This window comes from Lonchura striata, chromosome 5 (assembly GCF_050655825.1).
Source record: "Lonchura striata isolate lonStrDom1 chromosome 5, ASM5065582v1, whole genome shotgun sequence".
Classification (NCBI taxonomy): Eukaryota; Metazoa; Chordata; class Aves; order Passeriformes; family Estrildidae; genus Lonchura; species Lonchura striata.
Genome location: NC_140707.1, coordinates 37,272,394 through 37,291,467, shown reverse-complemented (window position 1 = coordinate 37,291,467; position 19,074 = coordinate 37,272,394). Strand labels below are relative to the sequence as shown.

Here is a 19,074-nt window from a genome sequence, read left to right as displayed (position 1 = left end):
CTTACTCTATCCTTTTTCAATTCTCATTGTGCTACACTGCTTTTTACATTTTTTTCATAGTTATAGTTATTCTTTCTTTTCTCTCTCTCCATTTACCTGCTTCTTTTTCTCCTTTTGACTCCTTCCCTATTTTTAGCCTGTCTCTAATATTGCATTCCCATCTTCCAGCATTTCTGACACACACGGTCAGATGGAGAAAGAAACAGATATTAATCTCTTCATGTCCTTAGTCACCTCGAATATATGGCTCTGAATTTACTAATAGGACTGGGAGGGAAGCCTGAATGTGTCAAGGAAGACTTTGAGTTCAGACTGTGTGTGACCAGGATGGCAGAGGGAAACAACTCTGGCAGGCAAATCTCCTTTCCCTCTCCCATCTGAGGTGACCATGCATTTGCTAGGATCTTTCATCAAGAGCTGGGTATGATGGCAGAAAATTCAGAAGGGAATAAATTTAGTTCAGCAATAAACCTGACATTTGCAGGAGTGAACATCTGTGTCTTTACTAAGTTAGGGTGAGGAAAAAAATAATATAAAGAGACAAAGATAGAAGAAATGTAAAATGGAAAAAAAAGGATTATTTCAGTCTAGCACTTTTTATTTCATTAAGGATTTAAATCTAGATGTTTGCTCCAGTATTTACCTGAACTTGAAATAAAGGCAGGTCAGCCACAAATGAAACAGATAAATGTCTTGGTCTTGAAAAGTTAGTATTAAATCAGAGTTAGCATCCTTACCAAAGCCCTGTTTGGCCACAAAATACTTTCTAGTAATTTTTATAAAGAGAAACAGGTCCAATAGAAGAGGTTGAGAAGGGTCTATTTTGATCATAGTCTGCTCTGTACATGTGAGAGAACCAGGATCTTGTCAGATGGTCTCCTAAGATCCTAAGTGGTGAAGCTGAAAGGATATAATTGCACATTAGGCTAGAATTGTTTGGGGTTGAGGAATGAGACTGGTAAAAAAAAAAAAAATCTGGGGTTTTTTTGATTGTGAAACAAAAAATGTGAATCATGCTGTTTATTCCCAAATGTTTTCTTAAATAAAAACTGAAATGAAACATTAAACAATATGGATTTATCTTTGTTTTATGAAAGACTGTTCTAGGATTTAATCTAGCCTCAGAAGTGACAGCTATCACCGCATCAGTATAAAAATGTGATGACTGCTGAAGATACTGCTTTCTGTTCACCTACTGTGCTTCATTCTGTTTCTTATGTGGCTTGTCATTTTATATTCCCATCATAGATTGTGTTCTTCCTGAAGGAGATAGATGACTTGAAGCTTCAGTATGAGCAGATGGTCTCTGACCTCCTGAAATGGATAAAACAGAAGGTGATGGAACTGGATGACCGTCATTTCCCCAACTCTCTTCAGGAAATGTGGCTGCTCATGGCCAACTTTAAAACCTTCCGCACTGTGGAGAAACCCCCCAAGTACCAAGAGAAGGGCATGATTGAAGCTCATCTCTTCAACATCAGGACCAAGCAGAGAGCCAACAACCAACGGCCATACTTGCCCCCAGAGGGGAAGATGCTGCAGGATGTGGAAAAGCGCTGGATCATCCTGGAAAAGTCAGAGCACAACCGTGGGAAAGCACTGCAAAAGGAGATGCTGAGGCTGGAAAGGCTGGAACAGCTAGCCCAGAGGTTCTTGAAGAAGGCAGCCCTGCGCGAGTCCTACTTGGAAGACATGAGGAAAGTGATCGGGAAGCAGGACTTCTGGCCAGAGAGTGTGGACAGGATGGAGGCTGCCAGTAGGAAGCTAGAAGCCATTGTGGCAGATGTACTGCCCAGGAGGGAACGCTTCACAGCTTTGGATGAAATGGCCACTGTTATCAGCCAGGAGAACTATCATAGCAAAGATCAAATCTTGCACAAGTGAGTGATGGCTGAGAAACTGTGTAGTGGTGGAGTATTAGTTGAAACTCTGTGGTGTGGTGGAAGGAAATTAATTATAACTGTGAATCCTATCTTTGCTCCTCATGAGTAAAACTGTCAGGAATTTCTTCTACCTGTGAATAGTTTCAGCAGATAAGGCAAACACTTCATCTTCTTCAAAATTCTAACTTTTTTCCATGAATGATCGAAGCCTCAGACCAATTTAAGGTGAAAAATATTTTTAAGGTATTTTTGTTATTTATGAAAATATACCTACAAATTTCCACCAAATATTCTATCTGCCATCAAAAAATGCTTAGAGAGATACTATTTTTTCCCCAAATAAAAATATTTCTATTTCAGTCTGCAATCTGGGGAGAAATGAATTTGTTAAGGCATGGTATTCTTAGATTTACTCCATTTTGGAGCAAATATTGAGCAATTAAAAATTGTCTGATTGTCTCGTGTTATTATATAACCTGGTTTGTGAGTATCTAAGAATGCCATACAAATAACTTCTCTCATGGTATTTTAGTGCTTTTCTAAATTCAGACAAAATCGAGACCCTCTGTGAAAACTCGGAAAAACAGTTTAAAAAGAGCAAATCAAACTATGAGATCAGATTGTGACTTACGATATGGTTCAGATTAATGTTTTACTGTAAGCAGCCATTTAAAGAACACTTCTTTGTTTCCAATCCTTTCCAATTTATCAATAAAAAGCACTGTAGCAAACAAAAGGATGTTTTATGAACATCCTTAAAAACAATGTCTAAATTTTAAGAAGTAAATGACAGTTGATGTGCTAGTCAAAATTCCTGTAATAACATTTTTTTTACCTGTTTTGTGTCCCTGGCCTGTCCTCTTACACTGATGTTGAGAGATTAGTGTGTTCATTTAGCCCCTCTAAAGTTGCAAGCACTGAGAATCCTCCAGTGATTCTCATAGTCTTTGGTAATTTCTTTTTCTTCCTTTGTAGGCAAAAGAGCATTTCAAAGCAATGGCAGGATCTCCTGGATCAGCTTCAGAGACGAGAACAATCCCTGGGAATCATGCAGGAAATTCTGGGCCTTCTGAGGGACATAGATGCCATTACAGAGGAGCTGAAAGAGCTGCAGGTACTGAGCCCTCTCCAGCAGCACACAACTTGCAGTGCTGCCAATGTGTGTCCCCATGTTCCAGGAGACTGGCTGGTGCCAACAGGAGATAAGTCTACCAGCTATAGAAAAAATACACAATTTTTACCTAGATACCTAATTGAGCATTTGGTCCATCATCACAGATAACTACACAAGGAAAACCAGGCTTTGGTATAGGGGATTTCCTGAATCAGAAAGCCAGGAATCCTATTAATGCAAAATAATATTTTCTAAATTTATGAGTGCAAAAGCATAAGTGAAATAAACACACCTCCTGTTTCCATTTCACATAATTCTTCTGAATTAGCTTCTAGAATTTCCTGCAGTAATTTAACACTTGGGAATCAGCTCAGGCTTACAGGTATATAAGCTCATGAGAAAGGAAAGTTCCACTGTAAATGCATAGTGGTGCTTTTAGCAAGAATTTCCATCTGTTACCAGAGTGTCAGAGCACAAACTCTTCAGCATGAGAAATAACTGGGTTCATATTGATTTTGTAATGGAAGGAAGTATGTGTACATCCTTTTCCTTGAAAACAAATCCTCATGACTACAGGTTGCTTTGTACCCAAGTTGAAAGAGTCAGCATGCTATATGAAGTTGTGAATTTCAAATTAAAGATAAGAGCTATCTCTAAGTTATAAATATTTCTGTCCTAGCATTAGTAGGCAAAGACTATTTAATGGTAATAGTGGTGTTGGAACAGCAGTAGTCTGAGAATATGCAAAAAGATTGGTAAGGAAATATAGTACCCTAGGATTAATAATTGTATCCACTGACGGAATTAGAAAGAAGACAGACTGATAAGCACTTCTCGTCAGTCACCAATTAAGTGCTATAAAGTGCTTATTTTCATTATTTACATAGACGCTCCTCAAATAAAAGAACATTACAGTTAGAAAATACCATAGAAGGGGATATTGTGGAATTCTTCAAATACTGAGTGTGAATCAACCTGCCTACAGATGGGTCTACAAAGAGATATTCATTGCACCCACAAATGCTGAGACCTTGAGTCAGAAGAAATATCTTAGGTACAAAAACAGATGCCTATTTGATGAACACATTACTTACACTGCAGCAGATCAAAACTCTGTATTGTTGCCATTTGCTTGTGGAATTGAAAAAACAAGTATGATTTCTCTAAATAGGCAGGTTTTTAGCTTCACCTATCTGACACTCTGGGACAGCTATGAGAAACTATGAGAGACAACAGGAACCTTTCAACTGATTTATTTGCACTGAGACCCTGGATGGACTCTCTGAAAATGTCTCTTTTTTTCTTCTCACTTTGTAGGTGCTAGTGAATTCCCAGGACTGTGGGAAGCAGCTCCTTGAAGTGGTAGATTTGCTGCAGAATCACAACTTGGTTGATTCGCAGATCTCTTCCTATGATGACAGATTGACACACATCACCCAGAGAACAGGAGAAATCAGCAAGGACAGCACAGTTAAATCAGAACTGCTTTATGCAAAAGTTCAGATGCTTCGTCAGCTGTACCAGAATCTCAGAGCTCAGAGCAAGTCACGGTAGGTCTGTGCTGGTAGCTCTGTTCTTTCTGATTAGGATGCCCAATGTGCCATTCTTTAATGAGAAGAATTAAAGAATGGCACAGCTTCCCAGCATTTGAAATTTTGACATTTCTACATTTATAAAGACAAAACAAAAGCAACTCAAGTGTCTTGATTGCAACTGTGAAAGGATCGTTCACTTTCATAAATTAAGAACAGATTCACTCTCAGCATTTATTATAACTTGCTTTATGAGAAGTCTGAATAGCAAATGGTTATCTCCTCATCTCCTGGAGAAAGCAGGAAATATAATTTTGTTTCTTTTGTTTTATTCCATGAATAAATTAATATATGACAAAGAGTAACTAGAGGCATTCAAATTCTCAATTTTTAAATTTTTCTTTGATCAATCTACCACTGTCTTCATGGAATCTTAATTCTGACAGTCACACACTGTTTGTTTCCTTGGTTCAGTAAATCTCAGCTAGAAGAGGCTTTGAAGCTTTTTGAATTCTTCCGTGATTGCAAAGAGGAAGAATCATGGATCTCTGAGAAGTGGAAGCTGGCAAGAATGACAACATTAGGGAAAGATGTCAGCCAGATCACAGCCTCTATTCAGAAAAACAAGGTATCTTACATTGCTGCTGGTGCCTTGTCTTTGTATTAAGGCAAGATTTTAGAACATCCATGTCTTTCAGTTCAGTCAGTGCAGCACTTATAAGAATGCTGTCAAACTAATCCTTATCTCAAGGATAAGATAATCCTTATCTTGTTTCAGAGTTTGGAAATTTTAAAAAATGTGTAGAGTAGGCATTTTTTCCCCAAAGAGTGGAAGGAAAGGGTAGAGAAGAAATACGCTTCATACTAGACTAGAAGTGGTACTTCTTGTGAAGACACTGAGCTCCATATTAGCTAACTTTTGATGGGAAGAAAAAAAAAGGTTGCTAGTTTCTCACCTTTTTTTTTTTCCAAGAGAGATGAGAATAAAGAGAGAAGTGGTGAAAAAATCAGACATGGGGCTCTTGGAAACATTTACATGACAGCAGCAGAGAGTAGGAACTGCTCTTTTCTCTTGGCTGGTAGGGAATGAGCTGTGCTGACATGTTTCCTGTCCTTGTGCTAGGCTCTTGAAGCGGAGTGCAATTCACACAGGGCCATATGTACAGATGTGATGAGGAGGGGCTGGGAGCTCAGCCAAAAGAACCCCATGCGCCAGGACGACATCCTGAGGCAGACAGACAATCTCCAGAAGCTGTGGCAGCAGCTCCAAGATGAGGTGGCTGACCGCAAAAGCCGCCTGCAGGCAGCAGCCCTCATCAAACAGGTAAGAGGGTTCTGCTCTGTGTGATGTGTGGGGCATGGATGTGGCTCTGTTCTGCCCCAAGTCCCCACGTGGAAGACAACAGTGGCAGGAAAGACTTCATCAGTTGGTCTTCAAAAAATCTCTGGCAGTGAAATCTCAATCCTCCTGCAAGACAAACACGCAGGAGATTTGAGCAGCTGGGAGATGCTCTGAGGGTAAAAATTATAATGGAAATAACTCACATGATAGCACTAATGAAGTCTTTTTAGAGGGTGGATCAGGTAGCTGTGTGACATATTTCAAAAATGAAAAAAAATTCCAAAGACCACCAACAAAAGGAACGAGCTGTAAGACTTAGGTTGACCATGAACTTCACAAATCTTGCAAAGTGTTTGACCCTTCCATTCTGACTTCCTACAATTTTAGGTCAGAAACATTCACACATCTGCAAATAAAGAATTTGTATAAATGCAACATTCTTAAATCATATTACATTATCTCAGGTATTCTCCCCTTCTTAGGATTTTGCACAGTCTGTTGTATCCATTAAATGTTTGAACGAAACTGAACAACTTTTTTCTTAAGAAAGTCTAAATTCTCTCTTCTCTCTATTAAGTTTGACACTTTTATGGTGTTTTAGTTTTTCCTTTGTCCCTCATAACTATGGGTATTCTCCTTTTCCCATTGTACTTTTATTCTATGTCTCATACCCTTGTTTTACCCTTCTACAACCATACCCAGGCAGACTGCAAATTCTGGAAAAAAGTAAACTTCTGTTGTAGACCAAGTTCATTGCTTGTTCCTTAAACATTACAAAAATATCTGTTGGTATTACATAGTGATGCCTACAAACAGCACACATTGTGGGTTCCTTTCATTGCTGCTGTTAGGCGCCATGAAGTTTTAGCTAGTTAGGAGTTTTTAAACAGCTATATAGGCAATCTTTGAATCTCTTTATTCACTGTAATTCTGTGAATTAATTGTGTTTTAAGCATGAAATACATCATAAGTTTAGAGTTACCTTATCCATAGTTTTCACAACACCTGGAAGTAACCTTATGGCTACAGACCTAATGGAATTTCTCCTTATTCATAATTTTACAAAGAGGAAGGAGGTGGATATGATACTGCCAGCATGAATCCAAGTGTTTTCCTCCCTATGTTCCTTCAGTACTTTGCTGACATTGATGAAGCAGATTCGTGGTTGCGAGAGAGGCAGCCCCTTCTTGCCAGCAAGGACTATGGCAAAGACGAATCAAGCGCCGAAGCGCTGCTGCATCGTCACTTGCGCCTGGAGAAGGAGATTGCAGCCTATTCCTCTGAGATGAGGCGCCTCAAAGAGCAGGCTGACATTGCAGCACAGCAGGCTCCAGCTGCAGTAAGTAGAGGAGGGATTGTGTCACATTGTGCTGAAGAATGTAAACAAAATGGTTTTTCAATTATTTATTTTTTATTTGTTTTACCCAAATAAAATATTCCAAATTAAGTTTTTAATGAGAATTGGGGAAAATTTTTAGGTGAAAAAGAAGCTCCTTGTTTGCTCATAGCACACCTAGTTAGTATTCTTTGAAGTGCTAGAAATATTCTCATCCATGTTAATACCCTATACTGGTCCTCACAAATACATTCTCACTCTTTAGTCTCATAAAATTATTTATTTCAATTATCTTTAGAAAGTAGACATTTAATCAGAAAATCCTTACAAATTCTTCTTCTACTCTAATGTAGTGAAGAACTATCCCACAAGTCCAGAAATAATTCATACCATCCCTTATTTTTAAGACAAATAAGATGAAGTCAAGCTCTGCAGATGCCCCTCTTTTTCACTGACTAGAAAGGGAACTTTTGACTTGAGATCAGCTCATTTAATAACTGAATTCAGGGGAGATGAATGAATGAATGACACATTTCATAGCTTCCTTCTTTAGACATCTATATTCACTTAATATTTAGCCCAATAAATTTGAGAGTGGTGGGCATCTCTTGTGGTCTTTCCTTTACCTCGTCAATTCGAGATTAATTTTTGTTAGAAAAATATTTTATTACTTAGCTGTGAAATTTGAAAAAGCATGGGAGGAAATGGTGTTAGTGCACAAAAATCATTGATTCACTACGGCACTCACAGATTTTGAAACTGGAGGTGTTCAGGTACTAAAACATCACCACAAAGAGAACTTTGAGCATAGTCAATTGCCTTGCTTTGTTGGAACTTCTGAAAATAAAAAAGCTCCTCCAACCAAACAACTTTGATTTGGGCAGGAAATGAGAATTTTTACTGAATCAATACGGTTTGAAATAAGGTAAATTAAAGTTCTTCTTTAAACAAAACCAAAATATTTTTCAGGTTTTTTAATTCATTTTTTTTCCAGAATAAAACAGTGGAAACAGTTCCCAAAAAATACTGGAAGTTTTTGTTTTAAAGTTTTTGGTTTTGTTTTGCTGTGATTTGAATTAGCAAATCAAAGTTTCCCTTTGAAATGCAATTTTATCCAAATCAGAAATTCTCATCTATTGATTTTGTTAAATTTTTCTTAACAGATGACAAAGAGGGAAGCCCCAAGTGACTTAAATCAAAAGACAACTAAGCTACCATTCAGTCGAACCTGGGCAACATCTGAAACTGCATCCACTGGAACCTCAAGTATGGATGATCATTTTCTTCCAGAGAATATCTGGAAGACCCAAGAAGAAATAGATTCACTTTATGAACATCTACAGAGCATGGCTGAGGTATAATTCCCCCTTCTGCTGTGCAGCTCATGGAGAAGTCCAAACCAGTGAAAATTGGAATTAAGTGCTTTGCTGGCTTCTTTTCAGTTTAATAATGTGCCTCAATCCAGTTAATTCCTGTAGGACTTCAAGCCTTGAGATTATCACTGAAGTTTTGTATTGAAGCAAATTTTATGTGGGCAAATTTCCCATTTACATTCCAGTATTTTTAGTCCATGAAAAGCAGATTCTTTTCTGTAACCCTTTTCCCCCTTCCACTTAATGTTTGCTTGTTGTAGCTCCTAAATCACTGGGCTGTCTTGCCTGACACCAGAAAAAATAAACTGCAACCTGTGTTTTGTTAATATGCTGCTCTTCACTCACACCTGCTCTAATCATGCCCTAAAGGCTGACACAAACATGTTGCTTGTGACTTTTACATATTCTAGAGACTACTGCCTTATGTCTTCAGCAAGCAGCAGCAAGTAGCACAGCAGCCTTCCTTACTGTACAGAGGCTGTATCCAAATGTATCCAAAAAAGTATCCAAAGTATCCAAGTTATTCTCTTATGTTTTTAAACCACTGTTGCTCTGGAAGAAGTATTGTGATCTTAAAATTTCATGTTCTGTTCTCTTTCAGAATTTTCTGGGAAAACTACTAAGCTACCACCTGTGTATTGTAGCTTAAATGGAAGGATCTTTTTTTTGTTGCTTCAAATGGTAAGGAGTTTTTACAACAATAGTTAAGTCTTCATCTCTTTTACAGAACAGAAAAAAGGCTCTGGAGGAGATGATCGGATATTATCGCTTCTGCAGCTCTTGTGAAGAATTTCAGTCATGGATGAGAGATAAAGAGAACATTTTCCGCACTCTTCAACCTCAAGCAGACAATGTGGAGGTCATGCAGCAGAAATATCAGGTACCCCTTTTTCCTTTTCACAGATGACACATTTTAAATCAATTTTACATTAAGAGAAATCATAAAGTTGAGATGTTTTTAGATGTTTTGAGAGCCTTTTCATTTAATTAATCTTAGAGAGTCAGACATAGATCAGATATTTCTTTTGTACAGACTATGCCAAATTACAGAAGCTGATGTGACTTTTTCCCTTTATCTTCCTGTGAAGATGGTATCATGTACAAATATCATTGTACACAAGGATTCTTTCTGTCGTTTATCTTGCATCACTTCACAAAAGTACCAATATGAAAAAATCCAACAATGCACTTGCATCCCAGTGGAGTGGGACATAGGTGCACAGTGTGCACACCAGGGAAGTCAAGGGGCTGCATGGGAATTTTGGGCACAGGTGTGCATGGAGTCAGCAGGCAGGCAGGGAGAGAAGCCAGCTGTGAAAATGGGATATGAGTGGGTATAAAAGATTATTGAGAATTGTGTCCACAGAAATGGAAAAACCTCATGTTCTTCATTCTAGTATTTTTTCACTTCAGAGGTTTTTAACAGAACTGGCTGCAGGCAAAGGCCAGCTGGAAGACATTGAAAACTTAGCTGTTAAATATGGAAAGATCAGTCCCAGCAAATATTTTGAGATCCAAACTTGGATGGAAAAGATCAACATCAGGTAAAAGTGCTATTGATAAGCAGAGGATTGTTTAATGGGGATAACTGGAGAGCTGACCATTAATATCCCTTCTAGACAACAGTGCCACAAATGGGAAGGAGGCAGCCCTCAGCTGGCTGCAGGCTGGCCCTGAGCTCAGTACCACATCTCCAGAACTGAGGGGGGCACCTAGGACCCTGGTACCAAATCACTTAAACTGTAAAAATTTTTGTGTGCACATTAAAGCACAATGTGAATTCACCCATGGGTGACAATGTTGTATTCAGAGTAGTTCTGCAGCTGATTTAGTTACTTAAGCATCAGGGTGAGGACACATTTCACAAATCTTGAAAGGAACATCAAACCATGTTTTACTTCACCAAGAGTGTTTAGTACCTGTTGTGAATGTATTCCTGCTACCATGTCACTCAGTGGACATAGGCAGGTCTTGATTTTGACCATGGTTGTTTAATTGCATCGTGTTCAGAGTGTTCTGGTCACCTGAGCAGGTCCCCATTTTTGAGATTACACTGATATGAACTTTGATGTTGTGAGGGAGTGCTGGTGTTCACTCTTGCCCAGCCCAACCATTTAAATCCTGATGTAGTCTTTATACAAGACTTTTTCTGAACAGAAAACAGGTACTGTTCATTTATAACAATGGCTATAAATTGTTATCTCGCTTCAAGATGGCAATCCATGGAAACACTGAAGGAGGAGAAAGGCTCTGAGCTGATTGGAGTGGCTGATGTGAGGACATTTCTTCAGGACTGTCAGAGCATAGGAGTGCTACTGCAAGACAAGATGGTCCAACTCAGGGATCTGGAGCCAGGGAACTTGCCTGCTGGACTGGAGTCAGACAAGCGCAAACTGTACACAATTGAGAGAGAGGTCCTGGTGACAGAGAGGAAAATTGAATACTTGAGGAGTGTTGCAAAATCGTAAGGAACCTTCTTTATGTTTTCACTTTCTTTGCTAGTTCTCTAAGATCATGCTGTAAAAAGAAAGAACAGCTTTTTAAGTTTCTCTTTCTAGAAATCCAAAGAACTAATTTGCCTGCCAGACTGAGCTGATTTCTCTTGAGTGTGGCTGGGTGATTGGGGAGGTGTTTGTTTCCAGACTTCACAGTTGTAGAGGGATGAATACCACAGGATTGTTTGTGCCTCTAAAAAATCCTCTCTTCTGTTAGTTACCTACTTCAAAATGTGGAGGTATTACTTAGGTCCTGAAAGAGGGTAATCAGGGGAAGCAAGGGTGATGGTAGGAAAATAGAAGATAATTGTGCACAGGAGTTCAAATTTGAAATATTAAAGTTTTTAACTTCTTTAAGTTTCCAGTACATTCACAATGGGGATATGTTGCCTTATCTGACTTTCTTTTTAATGGAGCTTTAGGCATCCAAATCTACTCCTTTTTAAGGGTACTGGTTCAAGCTCTAAGTAAGTGTTCATACAGTTGAATGTATTTTATTGAAGGATCAAGGACACCAACCCTGCAGAGAGCAGGGCCATCACTGAACAGGTAGAAAATATGGAGAGACTTCTGGCAGAGCTCAAGCTGGAAATCCAAAAGAAGCGGGACATTCTGCAGTGGGCCCAAAACCAGAAGTCCTTCCTGCAGGACAGCCGTAGGCTCCTACTGTGGGCAGAGGGCATTCGGGAGAAACTGAGCAGTGAAGAAATGGGCCTGGACGTGGGATCTGCAGAGCAATTGCTGAAGGAACATCAAGACCTGCTGATAGAAATTACCTCTCAGAATGAAAGGTAGAGAGATTCTGGTAGGGTGGGCAGAGTTGGGTGGTATGACAACAGTACTGTGAAAATGAAACATGTAAATCATGTATATAAACTGTGCATGAAGGTGACGCCAAAATTTTCTTCACATGCATTTGAATATTCATGACTAAAGGAGACTGCAAAACATAAAATCTGGTCAGCTTTTGCCTACTTATCCTGAAGGCTGGTGGAGGGGTAAGGAGGAGCTGTATGTTTGTAGTAGTAGAATTCCACAAGCTCTCCTGACACTCTCAGAAAGTGCCATCTGTACTTTATTCCAGCTCACCATTCCTTCTCAGGCCTTATGTTTCTATTTGCCATCATTTTCAGTTCTTCTTCACTGTTATAAATTTCCAGATACTGTTAGACCTTCTTTTCTTTTTAACCTGAAAGCCTGCTTATGTGGGCTTTCAGTGCAGCTGGGGAAGTCTCACCTACTGCCTCAAGTACATATCCCTGAACCATGAAACAGCTGCACTTTGTAGTGCATAACCTGCAGAGAAAAGGTAATAGGGAGGGAGGGAAACTTGGTGTATGGGTGCTGCCAAGAGAGCAAAAAGCTGTGCTGAAAGATCCCTCATGCAGTGAGGTCTCATTTTTCTTTTTGACTCTGGGAAGATTTCTGCAGCTTGAAGAGCTTGGGCGCAAAGTAGTTCACCAACAACCCAGTAACAACAGGAGCAGAGATGTCCAGCAGACCATGGAGAAACTTGCCAAGGAGAACAAAGAGCTGGAGGAAATGTGGGGAAAGCGATGGAAAAAGCTGCAGGATGGCCTGGAATTGCAGAAGTTCAACAGGGAGGGAGACCGTATCAATGCAGCCCTCTCTGGCCATGAGGCATTTCTCCGGGGCCATGACCTTGGGGTACGTACAGCAGCTGATTTTTTTTTTTCTCCTGCTTCTCCTCCCCATCCAGGGAGTAGCAGCAACCTTCTTTATTAAAATGGCTTCTTTATTCTTCTGATCACGGCATTTCCATGCTTGGGAAATAGACTTTCAGGATCCTATTAACATTCTTATGTTCTTACTCATCTTAATGAGAACAAAGCTCATTGTCCTTCAAAAAAAAATTAAAACAACTAGGGTTGTAATTTGTTGCTGTTTGTACATGCCATATGGTTTGTATAAAATTGACTCATCCATAAAAAAATAAGGTTTCTGCTTAAACTTAGTAATTATTTTTCAAGTAAAAATGTAATATTTTTAAAGGGTTTTCTTTCATTAATTTAAGAATATTAAAGCATATGAAGCAAAAAACCCCAAATGCAGACAATATTAACAAAATCAGTGAAGAAGGAGGTTGTGATATCTCATCACCTCTTATGTTTTCAGGTGAACCAAAAACATTCATACTTTAGGATCAACTGAGTAGAATAAAGTTTTAGAAGTTTGTCTTTTGTATTGATTGCATATCCCTAGATGGGCCAGAGTGGGGGCATAAATTTAGAATGCAGATTTTCTTAAAAGGTGAAAATGGAACCATAGTGGAAACATAGAACAGAGAAACCAGATATGATACAAACCTGCTGCTTGTTTGTAGCACTGAACATCCTTGGGCTCATTCAAAATGTACATTCTATCTCCTGCCTGAGAGAAAAAGAGGAAAGTACAGTCCAACTTTTTTTTTTTTTTTTTCAGTACTGCAGAAACAGTAGGAGCAAGAAAAGTTCTGATCAAATTTTCTTTTTCAAATGTAGGACCATGTAGATGCTGTTCGAAGCCTGCTAAAGCAACATCAGGAATTTGAACAACTGCTGATGGCACTGAAGAGACGAGTGGAAGCCCTCAATGAAAATGGGGTGAAGCTATTAGAGAGCAGGCACTTTGCATCTCATGTGTGAGTCCAAACCCATTTCTTTTTCATTTAGCTTTAATAAATGATCCAGTGTGATCAGGTGAAATGAAAAATTTGCTCTGAGGAGAAATTAGTTTACCTCCAATTCAAAATTTGATGGAAAATGGAGCCAAAAGGAATTATTTTCAAAAAAATAGATTTCCTGTGCTCTTAGGACAAATGAGCTTTAGGTTAAAGGTGGCATTTGGCAGAACACTAGAATAATTTTTTTGGTATAATAAATTACATATAGTAATAAAATTTCCTTAAAGTGAACTTATTAAATGCTTGCAAAAAAAGAATTCCTTAATTTATCAGTATCACATATTAGTAATACAGTTTGCTTTCAGAAAGTTACTGAAGACTTCACAATCAAAATTCTTCATGAGCAGCTCCTTCATGGTTTTGTCCAAGCTGAACTGTTACCTGTAATTCCTTTTTGTGTGCTAGAGCCACTAGGATCTAGTAAGGGAACCCCTTTGCAAACAAGAACTAGAAATAGAAGGTTAGAATAGACCTCTTGGATCAGAAGACTGTGTTCTGGTGATAATGAGCAATAATGTCTTGAACACCCTCTCCACAAATTTATAAAACTGCCCTTAAGATCTGATTTCTTGCCAGCACTACTACCATTAAAAAGCTATTCCAAAGCCTCATTGCACTTACACCAAAGAAGTTGTTGCTATTTAAGGATAACTAATAACACAATACTATGGAATATTCGGGGCAGAGAGAGGCCTCGGTGTTCCAGTGTATGTATGGCTGCACTGCACTAATGTGACACAGCCATAAAGAGGAAAATCCAGAGCATCTGGCAAGCAACATCTGCTCTCCAGGTGAGCACAACATGGTGATGGGACAGGTCCATATATCCCTTCTTCCTGTCAGCAAAGTTGTAGAACCTAAGAAGAAACATTTATATCACAGTCATGCCTGCAGAATAAGGAAGGGGACCAATATTAGTACAGCATTGCACTTCCTGTTTTTCTTGGTAGTATTGAAGAGAGAATGGTCACTCTCCGGAGAAGGTGGGAGCAGCTGATACAAAGCAATACCAAGCGAAAACAGAGGTTGTTGGATTCCCTACAATTACAGGTAACTGATAATGCAGATTTGGTCAGGCATGTGTGAATTTGGAATTTCACCCCTTGTCTTAATACGAGAAAAAACCTCAAACTGCTGAGCATTCCTACTGCAGCTCACTTTCTCTTTGGCTGTGGGACAGAGCTTTGTTTTTCAGGGAGCAGATGATGCACTGGTAATAAAACTTACAAAGCTATATCCATAGAAAATCTTTTAAAAAAAGGAGATTCTGAATGAAAAATATCAACAGAATGTTTTGTCTACTGGTTAAATTTATTCTGCTCATTACTTACTGTTGTTCTGGGCCTCAATATCTCAGTACAGTTAATCAAAGTTTTGGCACCAAACTTAGTTTCTATGCTGAGATATGAAGTTATACTGGAGGTCCTCTTCTGGTTAAAATATTCTATCAATGATGCAAAACTTCACTGACAATTACAGGAAACAGACTAGTAAATGTGGTAAAAAAGGGACCAAGAGATATTATGGTGGCTTAAAACCTCATCTATAGTTTAAGATCCTACTTCTTCATTAATTAAATCAATTTAATCCTGTTTGTTTTCTGTAAGGAGTTTAATCGTGATGCTGCTGAGCTTTTGATATGGATGGAAGAGAAGTACAAGATCGCATCAGATGAATCCTATCGTGATCCAACAAATGTTCTGCGCAAGCTGAAGTGGCATGAGGCTGCTGAGAAGGAAATGTTGGCTAATGAGGAGCACTTTACAACACTGATAAAGGTGAAGGCAACTTTGGAGCTAGGTTTTCCATCTTGTACCAAAATTCATAGATGCTAACTGCTAATAAAGTGATGCACTCTGTTTCTCCAGAAAGGAAATAAATTGATTGAAGACAACCACTATGCTGCAGTTTCTGTCCAGGAGAAGATGTCAGAGCTCAAAAAGAAGTGGAGGGAATTGTATGGCAAGATGATAGAGAGAGGTGATAAACTGAGACAAGCTGGACAGCAGGAACAGCTCATGGAACTGCTGCAGGTCAGGAAGTCATGAGGAACAGAGGGGAGGAATGACCTAGGAGCCTGGTTCCTCTATTGTGTGGACATCATATAATAGAGAATACCATCCAGATAGAAGTGGTTTTTAAGGTCTCCATTCTGTCTACAGTCCCAGGAAAGAAACCTCAGTATTATGCTGCCCAAGCTTACTTCAAAGTTATGAGCATGATAACAATGCCAGTGAAGCATCAGGCTGTTGAACTCAGGCTCAACACTGCATCTGTGTGGCCATCCTGTACTGGGAAAACAACCCAAACTCTGTAGGGCTCAATGCTGTGCAAACATAACTGTGCCTGGAGGCAGTCTGGGGCTGCAGGCGTGGCACTGTATTAAGCACACAGTCATCCAAATTCTGTAACAAAGAGAATATGCTGTGAAGCTGTTTTGAGACCATTATGAATGGAACTGCTTTTGAGTTATAGCTACTATCTGAAGTCTTTGAAGATTGACTCTTTTACATTATGTTGCTGAAGATATTTCAGACTGTTTTCAATGATGTGCTTTAGTGTCACAGAGAGAAGAGTACTCCAAAATAGTTCAAAAAACAAAATATTCCCAGAAGATGTCTCTTAGAGATATCCAGACATCATGCTACCAAGAAAAGACAATTGGATTTAAAAACTATGTCCAGGAGGCTGTCATAGGAGGGGGTGAGTGTAAAAAAATGTTATTGAAAGGACAGTATGAATGTGCTGTAATCTTTTCCTGGCAGGATGCCAAAAAGAAGATAGAAAAAATAGAGAAAGTTCTTCAGGAATCTGAGACAGGCCATGATTTGCGCTCCAGCCGTGATCTACTCAAGCAGCACAGACAGCTGGAAAATGAGACACGTGAGCTGGCAGAGAAAATGAATGCCATTGTATCTCATGCAAGGAAAATGGCCACCAATCACTTTGACTCCCAGAGGATTCTGGATGAAACACAGAAATACCTGAAAAGGTATGGTGTCCCTCTGTTTCTTGTCTCTGCCCACCTCTTGTGTCAAATAGCATTTTTTATTCTACCTTCTAAAAAATTCTCTTGGTTGATAAAGTTTAACCCATACTCAGGAAAGATTTCTTCTCCCAGCTGTAGCACAACTGTGGTTGGATCTGCATCTACACAGCTTCCTGTTGGTGCACCTCAACCTTAATGACTGGACATTGCTCCTTGCCAGCTGCACTCCTCCTCTCGTCCCTTTCTTATCCACAGGTCATCCACTGCTTTGTAAGAGGTACAGTGATCCAGCATTCAAGACATCACAGGACAAGCCTAGGACTTGAAATGTGCAAATAATTTTTTCTCTGCTTACATTTAGTGTTATCATATAGGCCTGCTTGCCAAGGGATCCTTGTACATGCAGCCAGAACTAACTATTGAAACTTAATTGCAAAGAACTGTCTAGTGTTTTGAAATCTCCACGGTGGTGTTGTGGACTAATTCCCTTGGAAGAATGAGGATAAAGCTGTGTTTTAACATATATTTAATGGATGACCCCTAGGTTTGAGTCTTTGCAAGCACCTCTTTATGAGAGACATAAGCTGCTGGAAGCTGCTGTGGATCTTTATGAGTTCTACCATTATCATGACATGGAACTGACCTGGATCAATGAGCGTTTGCCTATTGCCCATTCCACCAACTGTGGGAAGTCCTTGGATGTGGCTCAAAACCTGTTGCAAAAGCACAAGGTAACTCCTTTAATCAAGTGCTTCATAGCATGGTTGCTCACTGCAGTTCAGCTCAGCCTACAGACCTGCATCCACCCCTGCACAGTCAAAGCTTCCAAATAAGTACATTCACTGATTCCAGCTCTGGTCCAGCTAAAATGGTTCAGTGGATTGACACAAATCAACAGAGTGGTGATGATTTTCAGAAGAAACACAACATTCCTGTAAGAACTGCAAAATTTGTCAGATTATGGAGTATAATTAATGTGAGAAATTGCATAGCTCTTCCCATTAGAAAAGGATAAAAAAAACCAAAACAAAACAAAACAAAAAAACAGTGCATTTGACACTAAATAGAAAAGAGTAAACTAAATAAAACTGTTGTAGTTTTCTTCTTATGGCTTCATGATACATTCTATATTGAAGTTTGTGCATACTGGGATTTTCTAGGAGAGCATATAACAGGCATTTAGCAATTATCTTAAATCTCTACAGATTTTTAAATGATCTGAACAAGCAACAGTCAGTCTATTTATAAGGACAGGTTAATACTCATTTCTAGGGAGTTCAGTTCTTTGCAGCAGTTCCCTACAGCCGGGGTGGCACCTCAGCTGTCCAGCACAAGCAATGCTGGATTATGCAGCACCTTAATTGCAAGTTTCACAAGAATGCTTATAAGACCAGTGGGGAGGATTTATGGAGCAGTAGTCCAATAGTTTTCATGGTACTGATCACAATGTCTCTCTTTGCATCCTTCAGCCCCTTCATTGTCTTGGATATTCTATTTTTCCATCATCAGCTCAACATTTTTTTCTAATTCCCCCAGCTTTGTGTCTCATCCTCTGATCTGCTCCTTCTCCCAAACCTCCATGGCTGCTGGACAGGGGAAGGGATGGGAGCATGGTGAAGAGAGAACTTTGCAGGGAAGTTCTGCTTCCTTACACATCCTTCCCTCCTCTCTCAGTGGCAGGACCAAGAGCAGAGCATTATGTGAGTGGGGCTGGCACCAGTGACTGAGGCTGCAGGCATAGCAGAAATAAGACAGTCCTGGTGTCCACTTGTTGTACTGTGCCCACTCTCACCAGCTGCCAGTTTTGCTTAGGATTAGGAGCACACAGAGTTTACTTGTCCTCACGTATCTTCTTTTTATCTCATTCCCAGGAACTGCAGGCAGAAGTGAATGCCCACAAACAGCAAGTCCAGCGGATCCTGGATAAAGGAAAGACAATGATTGTAGGCCAGCACCCATCAGCTCAGAAAATAAGTGAGAAATGCCAGGAGCTTGTGACTGCCTGGCAGGGCTTGGAGAAATCCTGTGAGGAAAGGATGAAGCAGCTGCAGCACTCAGTTGGCTTTCAGGAGGTACAAATTAAAGCAAAGAGCTTGCACAGTAGCTTCTTCAGACAAACAAGAGGACCAAAGTGTTAAAGTGAATAAAAAAACCAGCTTTAGTAGGACTGGTATTCTCTTCAGCTTCTTGAGGCCAGGCTCATGGGAATGGGGGCTGGACTGCATAGCTGAATGTAGCCCTCACTCTTGACCTGCTGCTCTAGAGGCTTCCCTTGGGTTCTGTACCCATCCCATATGGCTGTGCACAGAGCACACATTTCTCCCAGT

At 39.6% G+C, this 19,074-nt stretch overlaps 1 protein-coding gene across 1 annotated transcript in view; it reads left to right on the top strand.

Moving 5' to 3' along the window:
* The window catches only part of SPTBN5 (spectrin beta, non-erythrocytic 5), a 124,243-nt gene that overhangs the window by 9,089 nt on the left and 96,080 nt on the right, over nt 1-19,074 (top strand). Inside the window, 19 exon segments of the mRNA XM_077784151.2 lie at nt 1,249-1,880; nt 2,859-2,997; nt 4,315-4,547; nt 5,004-5,157; nt 5,653-5,853; nt 7,004-7,210; nt 8,371-8,562; nt 9,308-9,460; nt 9,994-10,124; nt 10,793-11,044; nt 11,579-11,866; nt 12,497-12,743; nt 13,577-13,716; nt 14,709-14,808; nt 15,366-15,536; nt 15,627-15,791; nt 16,524-16,750; nt 17,292-17,478; nt 18,619-18,819. Coding sequence (XP_077640277.2) covers nt 1,249-1,880; nt 2,859-2,997; nt 4,315-4,547; nt 5,004-5,157; nt 5,653-5,853; nt 7,004-7,210; nt 8,371-8,562; nt 9,308-9,460; nt 9,994-10,124; nt 10,793-11,044; nt 11,579-11,866; nt 12,497-12,743; nt 13,577-13,716; nt 14,709-14,808; nt 15,366-15,536; nt 15,627-15,791; nt 16,524-16,750; nt 17,292-17,478; nt 18,619-18,819 — 4,020 coding nt within the window.